The following is a 16,343-nucleotide window of genomic DNA, read 5'->3' on the forward strand; positions in this document are numbered from 1 at the left end:
TGCCCTATTGTGCCGACTACTCGCGTCACGGATTCATTGACTCTGCTGCGAATGTCTCAAATCAGCTATCAAATGCGTTTTGATGTGATGTTCACTGCCTACGTATTTGTCGTTTTCTCTTTTCATGTTTCATCTCATCGCATAGTTTTCTGTGTTGCAACGTTGGATGTTGAGCTGATCTCATCTATGCATTCGTGGTTGCAACTTTTGCTTCCTTAGCCATTTTTCTTCATTTTTTCTTCAAATCATGCATACAATAATGACCAAATTTATAGTTTTCAATATTAAGAGTTTTGTAAACATACAAACACAGAGTAGGATTATTTGTTATGAATTTCATATCCACTTAACATCTAAATTTTCTTAATTATTCTAAAAAAATGGATACAATAACTTGTATTTCTACAAGTTATTAAATGGGCTTTTTAGTCTTTTATCATTTTTTTGTTCTATATATACAATTATTTTATACTTCTACTATATATTCTAATTCTACTATTTTGGGCTTGAATGCCATTTATTCAACTACTCCTATAAAGTCTTGTTTAGTGATCATTTAGTTTTTTGTCTTTTCGTAAATTAAGTTAATTAATAACTCTTTCATCATTAAATTTCTTGTTTTGTTATCCACTTTCTACCAATATTTTAAAAAAAAATCAAACTAACTTATGAAAAATGTAGTTTTTCTCTTTGAAATTTAGCTGAGAATTCAACTTTTTAATTAAGAAAATTGTAAACAATTATAAAAAAAAAAAAAAAAGAGAGAATAATCACAGAAAATCAGATGGTTACGAAATATATGTTTTTTTAAAATAAAGGAATTATTACAAGTAATTACAATTAACTGAAGTTTTACGTCCTAACTACTGGTTCTATGGTGTAGTGGTTAGCACTCTGGACTTTGAATCCAGCGACCTGGGTTCGACTCCCGGTAGGACCTTTCCATTTTATGTTTTTAAAATATTTCAAAAATAATCCGAAACAAATATACCGATGGAGCAGCATATTGGGCTTCGATACACAAGAAGAAGAGGAGGCCCGCTAGAGGCTTAGTTTCCGGGAGGCCCATTACATTCGGCTGAGAATCTCTTCGGCCCACTAGCCCAAACAGAACGTCGCGGTGTTAAACCACGCACAAATGGGTTGAACATAAGGCATATCAACGAGACTGCAGAGAGTGAGAGAGAATCAAGGAGTTTGTTTTGAGGAACAGAGGTAGAGAGAAAGAGAGAAAAAGTTGCAGAGAAATGGCTTCGAATGCAGCGGTTCCCTTTTGGAGAGCGGCGGGGATGACTTACATCACATACTCAAACATTTGCGCCAATCTGGTCAGGAACTGTCTCAAGGAGCCTTACAAGACCGAGGTTCTCAGCCGCGAGAAGGTTCACTTTTCCGTTTCCAAGTGGGTTGACGGCAAGCCCCAAAAGCCCAGTATGCTCTCTCTCTTTTCCCCCTATTTTGATTTTAGATCGAGATCTAGGGTTTTCCAGCTCTCTCATTTGTTTTGTTGTTCTCCTATTTTGATGCTGTTTTTGTTTCTGATTTGTTTTCAATACATTGACCTCTTATTCATTCAATCTTTGATTTTCTGGGGTTAATTCTTATAATCGATTGTTGAGGATTTCGGGTAAGTTTATTTCTCGTTAAGGTGATATGAAGATAGCACAATTCTTAGGGATACAATTCGCGTCGTGGTTCTCTAGGGCGTGTAGTTTGCGTTCACCTTTATGCGTATTTGTTGTGATGTAGATGTTATTTGTGTTGCGTGTCGTGGAAGTCATTAGTGTGTTGGTTATTTGTTCCCTTGAGTTGTAGCGGAGCATCTCCTTTCTCGATAATTTTAGTTTTCATTCTCTGTAGTAAGCATTTACTTAGTAGTATCCAAACCTGTTGAGAAATACCAATTAATTGAATAATTTGATGTCTATATGACTTACTTTGCCAATAGCGATTTGATATCCAACATATGAGCCATTTTGACATCCAACATTCCGTTTTTTATGATTTGATTTATATCAGTGATTGGTTCAAGCTGTTGCACTGTTAACCGCGATGTTAACATTGGTCTGAATTAGGACGAACCCACCAACCTTGCTTGACTGACTGCTCACCAATGTCTCCACTGGAATATGTTGAATTGAAACGAGTTTAAAGGAGAGAATTACATTGGATTGTCGTCATTAAAAGTGAAAACTCGCCTACTAAACTCATTAGCTCGAATTTCATGCTAATCACCGTTAAGTTTTTGACAAGAGAGAAAGGTAGAAAAGTAAAATGACAAACAAGATATTTTTATAAGATGAATTTTGGTGCTGATATTTAAAATCAGAAAAACCAATTGATTAGACTAAAACAAACCCAAGCGGATTCGTTGGCACAAAGAAGCTGTCAGTGGTCGGTCTTGATGTATCAAGGATCGACCATAACATGTCAGTGCTTTGACCAAATTAGACACACAAAAAACCTTAATTCCCACCCCTGAAGTTCTTTGACCACGTTGTTATTTCGGCCTACTTTGATCAATGATTGGTGTCCGTGCCATTTGTACTTTAACTCCACTTGGGAGAGATTTATTCACATATTAGCTCATTTTGATTTTAAGGTATGATGGTGCATTTTGTCTCAATTCTGAACAACCAAAGTGTAGGTATTATGTTTCATCTAGAGTGTCGAATCCACCTTAGTCTTCTGGTAAGGGGCATGGGCTATTTCTTCTCCAGTTTTTATGTGATTTAATTTAAACCCCCAAATGTCTGGGATATACATTAGTAATGTAGCACTGGATAGTCTTTCGTACTCCTTGTCAGTTGATTACAAACATGTTCTTGTCTTGCCATAGATATTTTAAGATAACCAGTGTGTACTGTGCGAGTGAAGTCAATTGCATGGCACCACAAAAATTATTGTTCAAGTGTTCCGCAAATAGTTTCTATGCATATTGGACTCAAAGGAAGCACCACTAATGAGAGTGTATCATTTTCAAAAACTTCTTCTTCTTCTTCTTCTTCTTCTTTTTTTTTTTTGAATGTTTGATTGTTTTGCTTTTACCTTTAGTCCTTTACTACATTATTTGTGATTTTATTGCGTGACTATTTGTTATAATAACTGCATAAGGCTATTCTTGACGGGAGTTGTGAATTTCAGTCATTGTAACTATATACCTAATGAATCTTCATAAGTTGCATCTTCTTTCTTGATCTCTAATTTCAATTATCTTTGTTACCCCAGCTCTGAGATCGGACACTCCTGAAGCGTGAAGGTGGTGGGAGTTGGCGTTTTTGAAGGTGTTTCTGTTTTTATTATAAACATAATCACTTTTTGGAATCAAACCTTTTATGGAAATAAATTGATGAATCTCTGGAATTTCCATGGGGTTGAACCAAACACCCTCTCATTCCCACATTGTAAACCATATTTACAATTAATTCCAATAATTAATTTTCTAACTGTTGGGCCGTTGGCTGTATTCCTTCCGTTGGTTTTCTTCTACGTTGGTTTGCTTGTGATTTGTCAATTATAAGGGAGGAAGATGAGAATTATGATCCTCTTACAAATAAATCACCTACTACTGGTGTTTTATTTGTATCTTCAGCAAAGCTTGCATTCTGCAGTCTCAAACATACTCCACATTCTAGTAAATCAAAATCCCTATATTTCAAGGTCCTTCTACTCATTTTAAACTCTATCGGTTTTGATTTTTAAAAAAAGTGATTAAAAACATGTTCAAGAGTTTTGAAGACTTTTGTACTTGCGGTGATCTTTAACTGTGAGAGATGAACCTATAGGGTGATTGCAAATTAAAATCGATTATCAACCCGTCCACACATAATTAATTAATTAATTCATAATTAAACTTTTTCTATATATATATATAGAGAGAGAGATATATATAAAGAGGAATACAGTTATATGTACCAATCTCCCTCTGGGTCATCCTTAATGTGTTCTACAATCCTTCCTACCCAAGCATAAAAAAAGTTTGTACCTGGTTTCCCTGGTTGAAGAAAATAAAATTTCGTACATATTATATTGTGACAAACAAATGCAAAGAAACGTAAAATAAAAAATTCAACTAACAAACCCCAGTACCATATTATTCTCGTGGTAAAACAATAAGGGGAGCTTGATTGTTGGATAATTGTGGAGACCACAACTGCGATCGTTATTATCACTAATCCCCCCATAAACATTTTCTTGATGATCTTGCCTTTATTCATGACCTTATCTACGAACAATCGAGCTATGTTAGCATGCTCATTGGTAATCTCCAAATCTTGTAGTTTCTTCATTTGCTACTCGTTCAGTTGCAAAATTGTGCGATACCCTCTCAAGTCCACCGTCTAATTTATAAAGTTTCTTGGTGTAAAACGGGAACTTCGGACACTTTAAAATCGATTGCTTGGCAACTTCACACTCCATAATGAGCTGGTTCCCTTTACGTATGAGTTGCTTCAAGTTTTCAGAATATTGGAGCTGGAATATGTTGTCACCAAGATCATCCAGCTGCTCCATCAATGGGATTAAAAACTCAACCTGTGACTTGATTTCTTCAAGCACAGGTTTGAAATGAATTGCTTTCTCCATCAAATTGATCACTCCTTTCAGCAACTCACCTGCTAAAGCACCCAAAACAGCTCCAGCAACCAATTCCCCTGCCATATTCTTGTTTCTTAATCCTCCGATAGAACTCTGTTGACAGTTCTGATCAAAATGTAACTAATATTCAACAACAATGGAAGCGCTGAGAGTTGTTGATGACTCGACTTTTGGGGCTTCGCTTGGTCCTCAAGCCACGCTTATGATGCTTGGACAACATGTCGGATTACAAATTATCAACCAACGTTCTACTGTTACTACACATTGTATATAAAATATTAATATGTATTCCTTTTTCTCTTCCTTATTCGGAAAATATTTTTTTTTAGCGTATATTCCCTATTTGCTTTTGATTCTATTTCTTTTAATTTGTTGTTTTCTTCTTCGTTGTTTCTGCATTGTTTGCGCCCTCCTCTCTCATATATCAAATTGATCATCGTCTATCATATTTAGGTGGTGTTGTAGTGTTTGGGAAGGATTTCTTAAGGGATAATTAACATTTTTGACCCCCTCCAACTTTAATTTTAGAAAATTCGTCACTTTTTTAAAAAATGAAAGTGATGCAAGCAAATAAAACTTTGGAATTATACCTTTTTGGTCCTTAGGTTTTGACTCTAGTTTTTATTTAGTCCATAAGTTTTAAAATGTTACACATTTAATCTTTAAATTTTGAGTTTTGTTTAAATTTAGTCCTTAAGTTTTAATGTAACACTTTTATCTTTGAGATTTAAGTTTTGTTTCAATTTGGTCCATGGATTTCAATATTTTACATTTTTAACCTTAATTTTTTTTAAATACTTAATTTCAGTCATAAACATCGATTTTGATTAATTTATTAAAAATAATTAGAAGTGAAATTTTAAATTTAATAATTTAAAAAGTGATCAAAATAATGAAACTTAATTAATTGTAATTATTTTAATGATTTTTAATTTATTTAAAATAACTCCAAATGATAGAAAGTGAGTATTTAGTAAAATTTTGAGGTTAAAAGTGTAAACTGCGAAACATGAGAACCAAATTAAAGCAAAATTCAAATATCAAGAGTAAACTTGTAACATTTTGAAACCTAAAGATTAAATTAAAACCAAACTCAAAACTTAAATATTAGATGTATAACATTTTGAAACCTAAGAACTAAATAGAAACCAGACCTAAAACTTAGGGACCAAAAAGGTATTTTTCTCTAAAACTTAATATATTTAATTAATTTTCTACCCTTCCATCTTATTAAAATAAACCCTCCTCATATTTACCATCAACCACCAATTAAATGTTTTTAACTTCAATATCACAATCACCAATAACATAAGTCGACAATGATAAATCGGCTATAAATGAAAAATTAAATCCATTATTTAACGGAAGGAATACAGCCAACGGCCCAACGCCAGCGGTTAGAAAATTAATTATTGGAATTAACTGTAAATAGGTTTTAAAAGAAATGAGAGCTTATGAACCGCTTTTGGTTTACAATATGGGAATGAGAGGGTGTTCGGTTCAACCCCATGGAAATTTCAGAGATTCATCAATTTATTTCCATAAAAGGTTTGATTCCAAAAAGTGATCATGTTTATAATAAAAACAGAAACACCTTCAAAACGCCAACTCCCACCACCTTCACGCTTCAGGAGTGTCCGATCTCAGAGCTGGGGTAACAAAGATTAATTGAAATTAGAGATCAAGAAAGAAGATACAACTTATGAAGATTCATTAGGTATATAGTTACAATGGCTGAAATTCACAACTCCCGTCAAGAATAGGCAGTTATATTATAACAAATAGTCACGCAATAAAATCACAAATAATGTAGTAAAGGAATAAAGGTAAAAGCAAAACAATCAAACATTCAAAAAAAAAAGGAAGAAGAAGAAGAAGAAGAAGAAGTTTTTGAAAATGATACACTCTCATAAGTGGTGCTTCCTTTGAGTCCAATATGCATAGAAACTATTTGCGGAACACTTGAACAATAATTTTTGTGGTGCCATGCAATTGACTTCACTCGCACAGTACACACTGGTTATCTTAAAATATCTATGGCAAGACAAGAACATGTTTGTCATCAACTGACAAGGAGTACGAAAGACTATCCAGTGCTACATTACTAATGTATATCCCAGACATTTGGGGGTTTAAATTAAATCACATAAAAACTGGAGAAGAAATATCCCATGCCCCTTACCAGAAGACTAATGTGGATTCGACACTCTAGATGAAACGTAGTACCTACACTTTGGTTGTTCAGAATTGAGACAAAATGCACCATCATACCTTAAAATCAAAATGAGCTAATATGTGAATAAATCTCTCCCAAGTGGAGTAAAAGTACAAATGACACGGACACCAATCATTGATCAAAGAAGGCCGAAATAACAACGTGGTCAAAGAACTTCAGGGGTGGGAATTAAGGTTTTTTATGTGTCCAATTTGGTCAAAGCACTGACATGTTATGGTCGATTCTTGATACATCAAGACTGACCACTGACAGCTTCTTTGTGCCAACGAATATCCGTTTGGGTTTGTTTTAGTCTAATCAATTGGTTTTTCTGATTTTAAATATCAGCACCAAAATTCATCTTATAAAAATATCTTGTTTGTCATTTTACTTTTCTACCTTTCTCTCTTGTCAAAAACTTAACGGTGATTAGCATGAAATTCGAGCCAATGAGTTTAGCAGGCGAGTTTTCACTTTTAATGACGACAATCCAATGTAATTCTCTCCTTTAAACTCGTTTCAATTCAACATATTCCAGTGGAGACATTGGTGAGCAGTCAGTCAAGCAAGGTTGGTGGGGTCATCCTAATTCAGACCAGTGTTAACATCGCGGTTAACAGTGCAACAGCTTGAACCAATCACTGAAATAAATCAAATCATAAAAAACGGAATGTTGGATGTCAAAATGGCTCATATGTTGGATATCAAATCGCTAGTGGCAAAGTAAGTCATATAGACATCAAATTATTCAATTAATTGGTATTTCTCAACAGGTTTGGATACTACTAAGTAAATGCTTACTACAGAGAATGAAAACTAAAATTATCGAGAAAGGAGATGCTCCGCTACAACTCAAGGGAACAAATAACCAACACACTAATGACTTCCACGACACGCAACACAAATAACATCTACATCACAACAAATACGCATAAAGGTGAACGCAAACTACACGCCCTAGAGAACCACGACGCGAATTGTATCCCTAAGAATTGTGCTATCTTCATATCACCTTAACGAGAAATAAACTTACCCGAAATCCTCAACAATCGATTATAAGAATTAACCCCGGAAAATCAAAGATTGAATGAATAAGAGGTCAATGTATTGAAAACAAATCAGAAACAAAAACAGCATCAAAATAGGAGAACAACAAAACAAATGAGAGAGCTGGAAAACCCTAGATCTCGATCTAAAATCAAAATAGGGGGAAAAGAGAGAGAGCATACTGGGCTTTTGGGGCTTGCCGTCAACCCACTTGGAAACGGAAAAGTGAACCTTCTCGCGGCTGAGAACCTCGGTCTTGTAAGGCTCCTTGAGACAGTTCCTGACCAGATTGGCGCAAATGTTTGAGTATGTGATGTAAGTCATCCCCGCCGCTCTCCAAAAGGGAACCGCTGCATTCGAAGCCATTTCTCTGCAACTTTTTCTCTCTTTCTCTCTACCTCTGTTCCTCAAAATAAACTCCTTGATTCTCTCTCACTCTCTGCAGTCTCGTTGATATGCCTTATGTTCAACCCATTTGTGCGTGGTTTAACACCGCGACGTTCTGTTTGGGCTAGTGGGCCGAAGAGATTCTCAGCCGAATGTAATGGGCCTCCCGGAAACTAAGCCTCTAGCGGGCCTCCTCTTCTTCTTGTGTATCGAAGCCCAATATGCTGCTCCATCGGTGTATTTGTTTTGGATTATTTTTAAAATATTTTAAAAACATAAAAAGAAAAGGTCCTACGGGAGCCAAACCCAGGTCGCTGGATTCAAAGTCCAGAGTGCTAACCACTACACCATAGAACCATCGGTTAATCACACAAAACTTCAATGTTGATCAAGTATTGTCAAATATCGTGTAACATGCACCAAGTATATAGTACATGTAAATCAACCATCCAAAAAATTCCCCAATCGAGCTTAGAGTATGACGTTGATATGATCAAGTATACAAGTGTCGATTGCAGCCGTATCGAGTGACCATGAAGCTGCATATCGAGTGACCTTCAAACGGGTTATGAATTCAAAATAATCGAGTATAAAGTAATCGACCATCGAGTATGATGTTGAGGTGATCGAGTATACACGTGTCGATTGCAGAATATCAAGTGACCATGAAGCTGGAAATGGAGTAACTGTGCATCGAGGAACGTGTGACGATCCATCGATAATCGAGTGAATTCAACCTAATAAAAATTTACATGGAAAGCCCTAATAAAAATGATGTCAGATTTACAAACAATGTCAAAATTCACAAATTCACCAAGACCCATGACCCAACCCTAATAAAGATTTTGACCTTATTTTTATTAGGGCTTACTATGTAAATCTTGACACTATTTGTAAATCTATACCATCTATGTAGTCACCAATTTTTTTCCCGGTATTGTCGAGTATTGTATAACGAGTATATCTTAACATGTATTGAGTATTTATCAGAACGTCTCTATATTACACCGAGTATATAGTACATGTAAATCAACCATTTATATAGTCAATGTTTATCGAATATTGTCCAGTATTGTGTAACATGCACCAAGTATATAGTACATGTAAATCAACCATCTAGAAAATTCCTCAATCGAGTATAAAGTAATTGAGCATCGAGTATGATGTTAATATGATTGAATATACACGGTATTGAGTGACTGTGAAATGTGTGACGAGCCATCAAAGAACGAGAGTGAATCGATAAAATCATATGTTTATGACGTAAGCATAATGCCACTCTCTATTATTTTTACAGCCATCCGTAAAATTTTTTTAGGAACAAAGGTAGAGTAAGAGAGAAAAAAATTGGAGAGAAATGTATTTGAATGCAGCTGTTCCCTTTTGGAGAGCGGCAGGGATGACTTACATCGCATACTCAAATATTTGCGTCAATCTAGTCAGGAACTCTCTCAAAGAGCCTTACAAGACTGAGGTTCTCAGCCGCAAGAAAGTTCACTTTTTCGTTGCCAAGTGGGTCGACGACAAGCCTCAAAAGCCCAGTATGCTTTCTCTCTTTTCCTTCTATTTTGATGTTAGATCGAAATTTAGGGTTTTCAAGCTCTTTCATTTATTTTGATATTCCCCAATATAAAACAATAATGTCCACCAAATATAAGATCAATCATGTTCACACATTGCGACAACCTAAGACTTGGGACAGCCACAGAGCGTGTGTGCACCGACACCAACCTTGTGCATGTTAGGACACACCAACATTCATGAATTGTGAAATCTATCTTCCCATGCTTGGATTGACTTAATTTTTTTTTTTAGAAACTAAACAACATAAAAAAATGATTGTAACAAGAAATCAAAATTTTTTGCCACCTCCAACCATATTATTATTATTATTTAATATTTAATAATAAAATATCATTGGTTGTTTAAAAAATTATGAAACTTGTGTCGCACACTACTTTGAGTGTCCTAATCATAGTCCAATCACGTCCATGCCATGAGACACTATAAAAACTTGTTTTTTTGAGCAACTGACAGCTCGTAATTGACATATTTTGATGCTGTCTTTATTTCTTATTCATTCAATCTTTGAGAATTTCGGGTAATTTCATTTCTCCTTATGGTGATATGAAGATCGCACAATTCTTAGGGATACAATTTGCGTCGTAGTTCTCTAGGGCTTGTAGTTTGCATTCACCTTTATGCGTATTTGTTGTGATGTAGATGCTATTTGTGTTGCGACAGTCTTACTTATTGGTCGCTTCCATGTCGTGCAAGTCATTTGTGTGTTGGTTATTTGTTCCCTTAAGTTTTAGTGGAGCATCTCTTTTCTTGATAAATTTAATTTTCATCGTCTGATATAGGCATTTACTTATACTCATGTGTTTCCAAACCTTGAGAAATACCATTCAATTGAATAACTGACTTACTTCCTCTGCCGATGGCGGTTTAGACTTTTTGCTTGGAGTTCTTTCCGGTTAAATTTTAGGGATGATAGTTTTTTTTTTATTAGAATTTTGGAGCTGATATTGAAAATCTGCAAAAGCCAATTGATTAGACTAAAACAAACCCAAACGGATATTCGTTAGCACAAAGAAGCTGTCAGTTATCAGTCTTGAAGGATCAAGGATCGACCATCGTATGTCAGTGCTTCGTCCCCGGCCAAATTAGACACATAAGAAAACCTTAATTTCCACCCCATAAGTTCTTTGACCACATTGTTATTTCAGCCTACTTTGATCAATGGTTGGCGTCCCCATCATTTGGACTTCTCTTCTACTCCATTTGGGAGAGATTTATCGACGTATTAGCTCATTTTGTTTTTAAGGTATGAAAGTTCAATAGCAAGTTTTGTCTCAATTCTGACATCCAAACTGTACGTATTATGTTTCCATCTTGGGTGCAGAATCCACGATAGTGTTCTGGCATGGGGCACATGCCATTTCTTCTCCAGTTTTTATGGGATTTAATGTAATAAACTCCCAAATGCCGGGGATGTACATTTGTATTGTACCACTTGAAAGTCTTACATTCTCCTTATCAGTGGATTTCAGTACAGTGGATATTTTTTTAAAAATTAAATTTGATATAGACATAGGAAAAACGAAATATAACCACTGTGTACCGTCGAGTGAAGTCAATTGTATGGCACCACAAAAAAAATTATTGTTCAATTATTTCGCATGTAGTTTCTATACACATTGGACTCCATCCTGACATTTGCAATTTCATAGGGAACGCTGCATTGCACAATTTTTGACCTATTTAGTAATGATTTCGGTTTTTGTTTTCTGTCTATAAATTTATGCTTATTACCTCTCAATTTTTCAATCATGGTTTTCACATTTCTTAAAGAAACACGTGTATTTTTTTAGCTAAATTTTAAAAACAAATTCTTAGTTTTCAAAACATAAATTGGTTTTTAAAAACATTAGTTGAAAGTAAACAACAAAATTTAGAAACTTATGAAAGTGTTTTAGGTTTCATTTTCAAAAACATTTTTGGGGTGTGATTGATTTGGTTTTACCTTTTACTACATTATTTGAGATCTTATTGCATGACTATTTGTTATAATAACTGCACAAGCGCCTATTCTTGATGAAAGTTGTGAATTTCAGCCATTGTTACTGTATTCCTAATGAATCTTCATGAGTTGCAACTTTTTTCTTAATCTCTATTAATTATATTTATCTATTTTAATTCGTCTGGGGGATGTGCTTTGGTTTGATGTTCCTTGGATTGATGGTTTATTTGGTCTCTCCATAAATGCGGGATTCTTCAACAACAATCCTTTTCACATCATTCTGTTTTATCGTCATTTTGTTCTTCCCCCTCCCTCTAACTTCATTGTGTTTTTTCATCTATGGTTGGGGTTGTCTTGTTGGTTCATCTTGTACTTGGTTTTTGTTCGTACATTGGATATTTCATTTATCAATGAAATGATTTCTTTTATATATATATATATATATAACTCTTTCTAGTTACAAGTTTATTGTCTGAGATTGTATCAAATAGATATTTAAACTTTAAAAGGTGGTAGGATGAAATAGCTCCTAAACTTATAATTTTTGTTTAAACACAAGTCCGTAAAGTTTTAGCATCGTTTAAAAATAATAGTTAATGTTGTGTTTAATAAAGTCTGAATTTTAGAAAATTGTAAATAAATTTTTAAATAGAGTTCCCAGTATTTAGTATATATGTAATTATTATACATGTGCGCATTTACCGGCAACTTTATCTTGATTACCTCAGCTATTAGGTCGGATACTCCTGAAGCGTGAAGGTGGGATTTGGCGTTTTGAAGGTGCTTCTTTTTTTATTGGGTTGAATCACTTTTGGGAATACTCAATTATAGGCATGTTCAAAAAATCCGATGACCTGAAAAACCGATCAATTCAATCCAACTTGGATGGTTTGGTTTGGATTGGGTTAACTTATTTGGATTGAATTGTGTTCAAATAAATCAAGATTTTACCGATTGGGTTGGTGTATAGGTTCACTTAAAATAACTCGAACTAACTTGAATCAACTCAAATATATTATTAATTTTGAAAAGTATATACATAATTTTTAGTGATACGATTATAGAGAAATTCTTATAAATAGAAAAATCTAAAAAATATTTACACTTTTGATACAACTTTTTGCTATAAAGTGTAAATATTTTTTTATATTTAAAAAACCCTTTATATATACATATATTTATTTTAATTTTATTTAATTTCATTGTTCTTTTAGATAAATTATTTTCCAACGAATTTTTAATATTTTGAAATGAAAATTTTTATAATATAAATTGAAATTGAGTTGTTAGTCTTAATTCAAATATATGAAGATTATTAAATATTAATATTTTATGTATTTATAAAATAAAAACTTAAATAATCGACTCGATAGTAACTCAAATGTTTTATGGTTACGTTAGGTTGAGTTTATAGGTAGGAACACCTCATGCATGGGTTTTGTCTTGTATTCAACCACTTTCTGGCGTAGGTTAAACCAAACACAACACCTTCATTTCCATATTCTAAACCAAAAGGCAAAAGCAGTTCCTTACCAGGAAAGCTCCCATGTTTTTTAAAACATATTTTCAATTATATGAGAGAGAGAAATAGAATAATATTCCAATAATTCATTTCCCACCTGTTGGCCGTTGGGCCGTTGGCTGTATTTCTTCCGATAAATAATGAATTTAATTTTTCTCATTTATAGCCGATTTATCATCGTCTACCTATGTCGTCTATCAATGGCTTCAAGTCAACTCTTTCCCAAATTTCCTTTCAAGGCCTAAAATATTGGTTTCCCAATCTTCTTTAATTCGATATAGCTTAAGTGGGCATCAAGGTGATAGCTTTTATTTTAGTTATAATTATGCGTATAGCTTTGATTTTAATCATAATCTTTGTTTCATTGTGGTATGAAGTAGAGAGTTCTTATTCTTTATTTTAAGATGGGGAATAAGTGTTTTAGCTATATTCCAAATCTTTTTAACTGTCTTCAAAGCTTTCTGTCCACCCACTTATATTTGGTGAGTTTGGTATACTTTTTAAGGTAAAAGTAAGAGTGTGCTTTAAATATATTTTTTTGATTTAAAAAATAAGTCATTTCGGAAAGAAATTTAAGTGTTATACAATCACTTATAATAGATTTTTAAATGTATTTTAATTTTTTTTTTTATAAAAAATATTTAAATAAAAATGGATTTTTTGAAGAACATTTTTTTTTTCTCGAGTTGATCTAAACCGATCTAAATATATATAATTAATGACTTTAAATAAGAGATGGATTAGGTTACATTTTCAAAAGGTGTTTTTAATAACAGATTTGTTTGGTTTCAATAAATTCAAAATTGATTTTGTTGACCATAACCACAAAAAGCTCTCAAGTCTCTTTATTTTTCCCTTCTAAAAAATACAAATACAAATAATATGATTATTAATTTTACTTTTTATTCTTTACTAGACTTTGTAGTTTCTTTTCTAAAAATTATTGTTAGTTATCTAGTTAGAAAGTTATAGCTTCAATGTAGGCAAAACAAGCTTAAGGAGAATAGAACTCAACTGATAAATGTATGTGTTTGTGACCATAAAGTCTATGATAAATACAACTATAATTTTTAAGGTCTAATGTATCTATATTTATACTCTCAATTGAGATCAAAATTTGAAAGAAAGTAGAAAAAAAATTGGGAGCCCCACAAAATTGGCAAATTTGGGCCAATGACCTAATATATGGGTCTATAATGCTAAATGACTTAGTTTTTTAAAAAACTGTCAATTGACCTTTTACCGATGTCATCACGGTATGAGATTACAAGAATTGCCCCCGATAATTGTCTCGCTCTCGCTGTCTGTCTATCTTCCATTGTGATGTGATTGTTTGTCACTGTACAATTGATTTGACAATTTTCACGAAATTATCTGTCTACAACTTAAAATCGTTAACACACAGCAAACATGCATTGGTGAATTCTTCAAAATATAAACTTAATTTGAACTATCATTTTGTTCAACGGAGATTATTGAACGAGGTTTTTCATAACGGAATTTTTCGGAACCAAACAGAGTTTTTAGAACGGGTTTTCAGAATGGAACGAACTTTTTCTTGAACATGGTTTCATTGGTGTTTGTAGGAAAGTGGTCTAAAAAAAGGTATGTAAATAGCAAACGAAAGGGGAGTGAGAAAGAGCGACAACGAGAAAGGTGGAGAGAGAGAGCAACAATGAGAAAGGTGGAGAGAGATAGCGATAGCAAGATCGAGAGGGAGAGAGATGGAGCGACAGCGAGAGTGAGAGAGCGACAACGAGAGTCACGAGAGTGAGAGCAGTTGAGAGCGACAGGGAGAGAGATCCATGTGTATTAGACGGTATTCATTTGTTTATAAAAAATGTTTTCTTGCTTTGTAGGATGACATAAAAGTGTCTACTAATTCGATACGGAGGTGATTGGGATGAGAACCAAAATTTGTATGTTGGAGGCGAGCTAACATGAATTATTGTGCCCATTACATTGAAGTATGAAGACTTAAAACTCACATTTATAGGGTTGCAAATGTAAGTTGCTTAGAATTTGATGTTGTTATGAGAGTTAAATATAAGCTTGTCTATGAAGCCCCTCCACAGTACATACGGAATTACGGTGATGTTCGATTCCTTATTTTACGGGAATATCTTTGTAGAGTTCAGCTATATGTAACGCTAAAATCGAACTTTGACGAAAATGTGAATATGAGTTATAATGGTACTGGAATAGTTAGACAATACGAGGTATCATATGAGCTTAATCGAAAAAGGGTGATATTCCATTGTCTATGAACACTCAACCATCAACATTATCAATAGACAATGACAACATTCATGCATGAGACTTGGAAAGAGAAACTCAATGTAACGGACTGCTTGGTAATGAGAGATCAGAGGGACTTACTTCAATGGATTGTGGTCTTTCAGAAGAGCAATCCTTTCGTGGTTAGTAATGAGAGATCAGCAGGATTGAATTTTATGGATTGTGGTTCTTCAGAAGAACGTGATCCTTTCGTGGTTGATAATGAGAGATCAACATGATTGAATTCTAAGGACTGTGGCCCTTCAAAGGTGCGTAGACTTGTAGTGGCTGTTAATGAGAGATCAACAAGATTGAGTTCCATGTCTTCATGTCGTAGAGGGGAATTGATTATGCCAGATGCCTCTTAATTTGAGATAGATGTTGAAGTTGGTCAACTTTTTTTGAGTAAGAGTGACTTAAAAATGAGATTATTATGTCCATAAACAATAATTTTGAATATAAGATAAGGAATGCGTCTAAGGTCGACCGATTACCAAATTACCTCGTTGCAAGTTATTATGAGGACTCCTCACTCCGTACAACTCGCATAGGGGACCGCCACAAACCAATTATCAATAAAAAAATCGTCCTTAAAAAATGTGATGACCTTTTCTCTGACAAAGAAACTAATCGAGTCCGCTCCCTACTTCTTCACTTTCCTCAATAACATATGGTGGATAAGTGGGATGTTGAATATAAGTTCAATATCTACAAATCGCTTAAAAATTGTTCTCTTGAACATTTCTAACTGCCTTCTGGTAAGCTTTTCCTTTACA

At 34.0% G+C, this 16,343-nt stretch overlaps 3 protein-coding genes and 1 non-coding gene across 4 annotated transcripts; 3 read left to right on the forward strand and 1 right to left on the reverse strand.

Moving 5' to 3' along the window:
• The first annotated feature begins 868 nt into the window (after positions 1–868).
• TRNAQ-UUG lies at positions 869–940 on the forward strand. Its single transcript has one exon. It is a non-coding gene; the product is annotated as a tRNA-Gln (tRNA).
• A 214-nt stretch (positions 941–1,154) lies between these two features.
• LOC120085164 (ATP synthase subunit epsilon, mitochondrial) lies at positions 1,155–3,468 on the forward strand. The gene is made up of 2 exons (XM_039041048.1): positions 1,155–1,431; positions 3,229–3,468. The coding sequence occupies exons 1-2, from the start codon at positions 1,248–1,250 to the stop codon at positions 3,255–3,257; spliced, it is 213 nt and encodes a 70-aa protein (XP_038896976.1). The 5' UTR covers positions 1,155–1,247; the 3' UTR covers positions 3,258–3,468.
• A 2,462-nt stretch (positions 3,469–5,930) lies between these two features.
• LOC120085055 (ATP synthase subunit epsilon, mitochondrial) lies at positions 5,931–8,321 on the reverse strand. Its single transcript, XM_039040897.1, has 2 exons — positions 8,041–8,321; positions 5,931–6,245 (listed from the first exon to the last, which is right to left on the reverse strand). Exons 1-2 carry the CDS (start codon positions 8,222–8,224, stop codon positions 6,217–6,219), a joined length of 213 nt encoding a protein of 70 aa, XP_038896825.1. The 5' UTR covers positions 8,225–8,321; the 3' UTR covers positions 5,931–6,216.
• A 1,281-nt stretch (positions 8,322–9,602) lies between these two features.
• LOC120085078 (ATP synthase subunit epsilon, mitochondrial-like) lies at positions 9,603–12,525 on the forward strand. The gene is made up of 2 exons (XM_039040928.1): positions 9,603–9,786; positions 12,497–12,525. Exons 1-2 carry the CDS (start codon positions 9,603–9,605, stop codon positions 12,523–12,525), a joined length of 213 nt encoding a protein of 70 aa, XP_038896856.1.
• The last annotated feature ends 3,818 nt before the right edge of the window (positions 12,526–16,343 follow it).

This window comes from Benincasa hispida, chromosome 9 (genome assembly GCF_009727055.1).
Source record: "Benincasa hispida cultivar B227 chromosome 9, ASM972705v1, whole genome shotgun sequence".
In the NCBI taxonomy this organism is placed as follows: domain Eukaryota; kingdom Viridiplantae; phylum Streptophyta; class Magnoliopsida; order Cucurbitales; family Cucurbitaceae; genus Benincasa; species Benincasa hispida.

Excerpts from the sequence above, each read along its gene's own strand:
- LOC120085164 (XM_039041048.1), top strand. The coding sequence starts at position 1,248 with ATGGCTTCGAATGCAGCGGTTCCCTTTTGGAGAGCGGCGGGGATGACT. Across the intron at positions 1,432-3,228 it reads CGGCAAGCCCCAAAAGCCCA|CTCTGAGATCGGACACTCCT; the intron begins GTATGCTCTCTC and ends TTGTTACCCCAG.
- LOC120085078 (XM_039040928.1), top strand. The coding sequence starts at position 9,603 with ATGTATTTGAATGCAGCTGTTCCCTTTTGGAGAGCGGCAGGGATGACT. Across the intron at positions 9,787-12,496 it reads CGACAAGCCTCAAAAGCCCA|CTATTAGGTCGGATACTCCT; the intron begins GTATGCTTTCTC and ends TGATTACCTCAG.
- LOC120085055 (XM_039040897.1), bottom strand. The coding sequence starts at position 8,224 with ATGGCTTCGAATGCAGCGGTTCCCTTTTGGAGAGCGGCGGGGATGACT. Across the intron at positions 6,246-8,040 it reads CGGCAAGCCCCAAAAGCCCA|CTCTGAGATCGGACACTCCT; the intron begins GTATGCTCTCTC and ends TTGTTACCCCAG.